Here is an 8006-nt window from a genome sequence, read left to right on the forward strand (position 1 = left end):
AATATCGAAAGGACTAATTATGTTGCCTCCATGCATACACGAGTAACCGCTAATGTGGTTTCAGAGTAACAGCCGTGTTAGTGTGTATTCGCAAAAAGAAAAGGAGGACTTGTGGCACCTTAGAGACTAACCAATTTATTTGAGCATAAGCTTTCGAGCATTTATATGCATAAATGCATTTCGAGCATTTATTTATGCTCAAATAAATTGGCTAGTCTCTAAAGTGTCACAAGCCCTCCTTTTCTTTTTGCTAATGTGGGAATTCCTGTCATTAACATTCTTCTTCCTAGCTTCCTCCTACTACGCCACCCCGCTTTACTTCTACGCATATATGCGTTTGGTTTTTTAATATAGTGTTTGTATAAGAACATTCTTAAATGTATTACAAGGAAAAGTCCTCTGCTTTTGTACATCTGGAGAGCAAGTTAGTGGGAAAACTTTAGTCGCCAAGTTTGCTAGAGAACAGAGCAATGTGTTTGCACGTGTAATTGACAGATTGTTCATTTCTTGGGGGAATATCCCACTGAGTCCATGCAGGGGACACTATGACACTGGTGTCCCTAGGGATCAGAGGATTGGTCAGGGGAGATGCTGATTTGCATATCCTTATCTATATAATCTCTGGGGAAGGGCGCAGAGAGCAAAAAGGCAAGCTGTAGCTTGGGGCACGCAGAGCTACTTAAAGACTCCTGGCATCAATTACACAGCAGAGAGGTTTTGATTGCTGGGATGTGTTTAAAGGGGGGACAGTGATCAGTCCGGGCATTCAGGAGTGGGGGCTTTTGGTCTGTTTCTAATCTGGCCTTTTTAAAGCTTCCACAACACAAAGTGCCAGTGGCTTTTTTTGAGGGCTGCGTGGTAGGATCTCAGGGGTTATGTCTCCTGGTCTCACGTTGTCCAGAGCGGGACTAAGCTCTGTGCTGCTGTGTCTCCTGGTCGCAGGGTGCCTGGGTGAGACGGTCAGGTACCACACGGACGAGGAAGACGCCCCCGGTACAGTCTTTGGGGTGCTGTCGGACGATTTGCAGTCCAGCTCTGGGGACAGACCCCTGGGCAGTTTCCGCCTGATGGAGCAGTTCAGCAACAGCTCGCTGGTGCGGGTGCGGGAGGGGGACGGGCAGCTGAGCATCGGCGAGGCAGGGATCGACCGGGAGCGGCTGTGCGGCCCGTCCCTCCAGTGCGTCCTGGCTTTCGACGTGGTGAGCCTGTGGCAGGAGCAGTACCGGCTGGTGCACGTGGAGCTGGAGGTGCGGGACATCAACGACAACGCGCCGCGCTTCCCCCAGGCGCACATCCCGCTCGAGGTGTCCGAGAGCGCCGCGCCCGGCACCCGCCTGCCGCTGGAGATCGCCCTGGACCCGGACGTGGGCTCCAACTCCATCCAGAGCTTCCGGCTCTCGCGCAACAGCCACTTCGGCATCGAGGCGCAGACGCGGGCGGACGGCGGGAAAAGCGCCGAGCTGGTGCTGCTGCAGGAGCTGGACCGCGAGACCCAGGCCGCCTACACGCTGGAGCTGGTGGCCCAGGACGGCGGCAGCCCGGCCCGCTCGGGCACGGCCACGGTGAGCGTCCGGGTGCTGGACGCCAACGACAACAGCCCGGCCTTCCCGCAGGGCTCGGTCACGGTGGAGCTGGGCGAGGACGCGCCGCGGGGCTCCCTGCTGCTGGACCTGGAGGCGGCCGACGCCGACGAGGGGCCCAACGGCGAGATCGTCTACGGCTTCGGCAGCCAGGTGCCGGCCGAGGCGCGGCAGCTCTTCCGGCTGGACCCGCTCTCGGGCCGCCTGACGCTGGAGGGGCCGGTGGATTACGAGCGGCAGCGGACCTACGAGCTGGACGTGCAGGCGCAGGACCGGGGCGCCAGCCCCCTGGCGGCCACGTGCAAAGTCATCGTGCGCCTGGCCGACGTGAACGACAACGCGCCGGGCATCAGCGTCAGCCCCCTGAGCGGCGCCCCCGCCGGCGCCGGGGTGGCCTACGTCAGCGAGGCGGCGGCGCGCGACAGCTTCGTGGCGCTGGTCAGCACCTCGGACAGGGACTCGGGCCCCAACGGGCAGGTGCGCTGCGCCCTCTACGGGCACGAGCACTTCGCGCTGCAGCGCGCCTACGCCGACAGCTACGTGCTCGTCACCGCCGCGCCGCTGGACCGCGAGCGCGTGGCCGAGTACAACCTGACCCTGGTGGCCGAGGACCTGGGCTCGCCGCCCTTCAAGACCGTCCGGCAGTACACGGTGCGCGTGAGCGACGAGAACGACAACGCGCCGCTCTTCTCCAAGCCCGTCTACGAGGTGGCGGTGCTGGAGAACAACCCGCCGGGCGCCTACCTCGCCACCGTGGTGGCCCGCGACCCCGACCTGGGCCGCAACGGGAAGGTGCTTTACCGGCTGCTGGAGACACGGAGCCCGGGCGGCGGCCCCCGCTCCGGTCTGATCTCCCTGGATCCCCACAGCGGGTCCGTCCACGCCCGGCAGCCGCTGGACTGCGAGGAGCTGCCGCTGGCGGAGGCGGAGCTGGAAGCCTGCGACGGGGGCGCCCCCCAGCTCTGCCAGCGGGCCCGCCTCAGGGTCCGGGTGGTGGACCAGAACGACAACGCCCCGGTCATCACCTCCCCGCCGCTGGCCAACGGCTCCGCCGAGCTGCTGCTGCCCGTCAGCGCCCCCGCCGGGTACCTGATCGCCCGCTTCGCGGCCAGCGACGCGGACCAAGGCGCGAACTCCGAGCTCTCCTACTCCCTCCGGGGCGGCGCCCACCCGCTGGTCGCCCTGAACCGGGACACCGGGGAGCTGGCCCTGCGGAGGAGGCTGCGCGGAGGGGCCTCGGAAGCGGCCTTCCCGCTTGTCGTCGCTGTCCACGACCGCGGGAGGCCGTCGCTGTCCTGCACGGCCGCCGTCCGGCTCATTCCCACGGACACACTCCCCTCTAGCGTGGAGATCGTGGTCGTGCAGCCCTCGGCCGAGGAGCTGCAGCGGCAGCCCCGCCTGGACCCCTCCGTGGTCCTCATCGCTGTGCTGGCCGGGGGCTGCGGCTTGCTGCTGGTCGCTATCATCGCCGTGGCCTCCACCTGCAGGAGGAGCAAGACTCACTTCCAGCGTGGGCCCGAAGAGCAGGGGGGAGGCCAGGAAGCCAGGCTGCTGAAGGGCTCAGGCTCCCAGGCAGGGAGCTCCTCCCCGGGCCAGGCAGACTTCTGCCAGCTCTCTGTTACCACCGAGTCTGAGAGCCCCAGTGAGACTTCCCAGGCGGAGGAGAGCAGCAGAGAGTCCTTGTGTCATTCTGCCCAAGGGAGGAAAGCCAGGAGCAGAGACTCCCAGGTAAGCACACCTGCTTCCTTTTCAGCGGCTCTGCAATTAATCCATCCTTTCAACTGCCAGGAATCTTTAGTAAGCGCTTGACATAACATCCCATGAGGTCACCTACCCAATTCAGCTTGATTCATATCTGGACATTTTGGTCATAGAAGAACTAGATCTGTTCGCTTGTAGACATAGTGGTCACTAGATTGGGAGTCTGAAGATCTGGATCTGATTTCTGACTCTGCCACTGGGTTACTGCCTGTATTTCACTTCTCAGTAACTCAGTTTCTCTGTCTGTAGAATAGGAATAAGTGTATGTACCTACTTCTGTAAAGTGCTTTGAGATCTAGAGATGAAAAGGGTTCTATCACAGCTAAATATTATTATAGAGATGTATATGTGTTTTTGTTGATATATAGTGGCTATGGTTTATTTCTGTTTGTTGTAATTATTATTTTTCTATTTATTTGATATGTTAGAATCATATTATCCATCCACTTGCAGTAAACCTTGTGCTTAAATTATTGTTTTTATATTGAGAGGTGCAAAAGTATTAACATGGCTATTTCTTCCTTTTGTCAGGGTCAAGTTCTTGTTCCTTTTCATTCCCCATCTCTTTGGCAGGAGCAAGAATCTGCTTCGAGTTTAAGGTAAAGTAGTGTTTTTCTTACATTTAATATTTTTGGACATTTACAGAATTTCACATCCAGGCAGAGTATGGAAAAGACAATACACTAATGGTTTCCTTTTGCTTTCAGCTCCCATTCGACTCCTGATCAGTTTAGTGTGAAAGACAGTGGGAAAGGAGATAGCGAGTTTAATGATAGTGATTCTGATATCAGTGGGGAGGGGTTAAAGAAGCCACCTTCACAGACAGCTGAAAAGCAAGTTGGTAAGTATAAATTTAACTTCAAACTCTTCAGGGCAACACGTATAAAAAGATAGTAAGTTTTTTTAGGCAGAGATCATGGGCCTGAATCACCACTGCATTACTGCGGTGGTGAATCAGTGAGTTACACAGGCATGCAAATGGAATGCCCAGTGAAGAATCAGGTCTTCTAGCCTTAATTTGCCAAAATGTGACTATGATTTGTGGGTCTTCAATTTTTAGGTGCCTAGCTTAGCACACTTTAAAGGAGTCTGATTTTCAGAAAGTGCTGATTCCACACTTTACGGTGTTTCAAGCTGAGCATCCCAAAACTCAGATACCCAAAATAATTTGTCACTTTTGAAATTTTAGGCCTCTGTCTTTCTGTTTTTTCTGTAAAGTGTCTACAACATGTTTGGGCATTTAGCAAATAAAATATATTTACAGTTACATTGCTTATTGTCAAATCCCTTGTGTATCACACTGGTTTTGCTATTACTAAAGCCCTGATCTTGGAAACACTTGAATTCAAATTGGGTTTAAAAAAAACCAAGGAGTCCTTGTGGTACCTTAGAGACTAACAAATTTATTTGGGCATAAGCTTTCGTGGGCTAGAACCCACTTCATCAGATACATGGAGTGGAAAATACAGAAGCAGGTATAAATACCCAGCACATGAAAAGATGGGAGTTGCCTTACCAAGTGGGAGATCAGTCTAACGAGACAATTCAATTAACAGTAGGATACCAAGGGAGGAAAAATCACTGTTGTGGTGATAATGAGAGTGGCCCATTTCAAACAGTTGACAAGAAGGTGTGAGTAACAGTAGGGGGAAGTGTTTCTTTTTAGGATCCGAGCCTAATTTTAGGACATGATGTTGCTCCCATTGACATGCATGGAAATCTGCCCGTTAACCAAACACAGAAGTGTGGTTATGTTTTTCTTGATATATAAAACTCTTTTTGTAGAAATAAACACATCCAATTGCATAATGCTGGTGAAAGTAATGGGAATTTGATATTTCTCTCCTGGCAGAACATATTAGATCACTGTATTCCAGAAAAAAAAAAATATTGTTAAAACATTACTTCTCTTCCAGGTACTACAGCCAGTACAGATGGATGGACTTACAAGGACACAGAAAGATATTGTAGATTTTATGTCCAACAGTCCCAAACACGCAAAACCATCCCATTGCATTATGAAAATGATTATATGATTGCATATTCTACAACACCAATTTATCAGCCCATCCTTCAGCTCGGGAAGTCCAATTTTCTTCCACAACAGCCAAAGCTGAAAGAGTGTTATCAAGTTAATATTCCTAAAACTGAAAAACTATATGAAAGAGTTCTAAGTGGTGAGCCAGAAATGCCACCAGCCACTCTGTCGAGACAGTATAAAGGACTAAATCACCCTCCACAGAACACTTTACTCCCAAACGCCTCTGAAGTAGCAACGTCATTCTGACATAGCAATGTAAAAACATCCAAAACTGTCATAGGAATGGACTAAATGTGTTTGTGTTTATGTGTAAATGTTACCAGCTGAGATGTGTAAATGAAATCCCACCGAAAAATCAAATATAACTTTAAATTATGGCAAAAGCAATCAATGTCTAGACAAATCATCCTTCTAAATTTGTCCTTTATATTTACCAAAGAGTCAAAATTAAAAAAAATCATATTAAAGGACATAGTTACTGCAGCTAAAGAAGGATGGGGGAAGCAAAGATTTGTGTTTTATATTGAAACAATTAATGTAAATAAAAAGTGTAGATCTAGATATACATTTAAAAGCTAAATGTATGCCTGTATCTGTTCTGTTTCTTATGAAATACTTATTTCCTGATTTATCAGATAATTCACCTGTTCTATTTGTGTTAGCTGTCAAATAAGAAATGCAAATTTAGGCTGCAATCCTGTAACTGGAAAGAGGCAAGCAGAACCCTTGTGTCCATGAGGGAGGATAGAAGCCTGAGGGTATGTCCACAGTACAATTAAAAACCCACAGCTGGCCTATGCCAGCTGACTTGGGCTCATGGGGCTCAGGCTAGTGAGCAATTTAATCGCAGTGTAGATATTCGGGCTTGGATTGGAGCCCGGGCTCTGGCACCCTGCAAGGAGGTGAGGATCCTAGTGCTCAGGCTCCAGCTTGAGCCCAAATGTCTGCACCACAGTTAAACTGCCCTTTAGCCCAAGCCCATGAGCCCAGGTCAGCTGGCATGGGCCAGCTGCAGGTGTCTAATTGCAGTGCAGACAAAGTGTGAGTAAAGGCTATAGTAGTGGGCTCTTAATAAATAATCAGGAACAATATCTATGTTGAGGGACTGAGTAGTTCAGGGTAATGAAGAGCCATTCTAATCTGGTTGGGGATACTGATGTTCAAAAAATCACATTCTCATTGGCTGGCTGGGCCTTTTGGACGATGCCACAGCTGTATCTCAATCCCTGCAGTGCATAATTCGTACCGCGTCACTGATTCACACATAATAATTCCCTACACACATTATGTGTGTGTGTGTGTGTGTAAGAGAGAGTAACACTGATGTGGAGGACAAAGATAATAAGGCTTGGTTGGCCAGTAGGTTCTACCACATTATCAGTGTTAAATGAGATCTTCTGTGAGTATGGGGATGAAGGGAGGCATTTGGAGATGGGGAGAGAAGAAAGATTTGAAGGGGAAAGTTACACCTAAAACAGATTGCTTTTTCACAAAAGGCCAAAGGGCCATTTCAGCAGCTGTTTGTTACCTTTCAGACATGGTCAGCTCAAGTTCTAGTGAAAAGCAGAATCCCGGTGCTGTTCAGTAAAAATTTTTATTAAAGAGAGTGAGTTAAATTTGGCTTTGGGGCCACAAACCGTTGTTAATAAGGCAGGTTAGCTTCTGGAGAAAATGGAGAGGGGGCAAAGGGTTCCTAATAGCACAGGGAACCTTAAAAATAGAGTTAGAGAAAATAGCATTTATAACTTTTCTCTCATTTCTCATGTTATGTTACTAGGAACTACTTTCATAATTCATAAATTACATCTTAAAAAGTGAAAATAAAAATTCTGAAATGCAAAATGAATGAGCCATATTCTGGCAGCAGTAAGCTACTCCAGGGTGTGTGTCAGGAGGCTGTTTTGCTTTGGAGGTTCTTGGGTGACTTACAGCATTCACTCCTGTGACCAAATTGTGCACCCATAGCCTACTAGATTGTAGTCTGTAAGAAGCCTACAATTTTATATCTTATAGCTATATTCACCTCTAACTCATTCTAATCTTTCTCAGTAGAAATGAGTCTTGAACCACAATCATGAATCCAAATTCTGGATCTGAACTTCATATCTCTGGAATGGGGCAATACAAAAATCATGGGTGCAAACACACACTCCCAAATTTGAGAGTTTGCAATCCAGGCTTGAATCAAAACTTTCCAAAATTTCACAGTGTTCAGCTGAGGTGGTTACACTGAGATCACACAGAGCTACATTTGAACTGCATACTTGGCTATACAGAGACCCACACTTGACTAGTGTGGTTTAAACTAGCTAGATACTGCCACACTGGCTGCCTGTGGTGTTGGTTCAGGGTAAATGTAGTTACATGGCCTACTTGTTACATACCCATGGCCTGTCCTCTGCACCAGCCATTATGAGGTCAGCATGGGGCCCCTTTCAGGTTTAAGTAGTGTGCAAAGCTTTGCATCATGGGAGAATTTCACTCTGTAGGAGCCCAGGAGTATACTTAGTAATGCAGCCACTTGGTGATATATTTTCCTTTTGCACATCCTCCATTTTACATTTCTGCTCTAATTCCAATGACCTAGTCTGGAAATCAGAATATTGATCTCTTATTACAGTAAT

The 8006-nt window shown here is 49.3% G+C and overlaps 1 protein-coding gene across 1 annotated transcript; it reads left to right on the forward strand.

The window, feature by feature from the left end:
* Positions 1 to 875: 875 nt before the first annotated feature.
* LOC144276406 (protocadherin-8-like) lies at positions 876 to 5628 on the forward strand. The gene is made up of 4 exons (XM_077836871.1): positions 876 to 3308; positions 3873 to 3940; positions 4049 to 4182; positions 5258 to 5628. The coding sequence occupies exons 1-4, from the start codon at positions 876 to 878 to the stop codon at positions 5626 to 5628; spliced, it is 3006 nt and encodes a 1001-aa protein (XP_077692997.1).
* Positions 5629 to 8006: the final 2378 nt, after the last annotated feature.

This window comes from Eretmochelys imbricata, chromosome 1 (assembly GCF_965152235.1).
Source record: "Eretmochelys imbricata isolate rEreImb1 chromosome 1, rEreImb1.hap1, whole genome shotgun sequence".
Classification (NCBI taxonomy): Eukaryota; Metazoa; Chordata; order Testudines; family Cheloniidae; genus Eretmochelys; species Eretmochelys imbricata.

Bases quoted from the DNA above. Each gene is read 5' to 3' on its own strand.
- LOC144276406 (XM_077836871.1), top strand. From the start codon at position 876: ATGTCTCCTGGTCTCACGTTGTCCAGAGCGGGACTAAGCTCTGTGCTG. The intron at 3,309-3,872 runs GTAAGCACACCT...TCCTTTTGTCAG, and splicing joins CCAGGAGCAGAGACTCCCAG to GGTCAAGTTCTTGTTCCTTT. The intron at 3,941-4,048 runs GTAAAGTAGTGT...TTTTGCTTTCAG, and splicing joins GAATCTGCTTCGAGTTTAAG to CTCCCATTCGACTCCTGATC.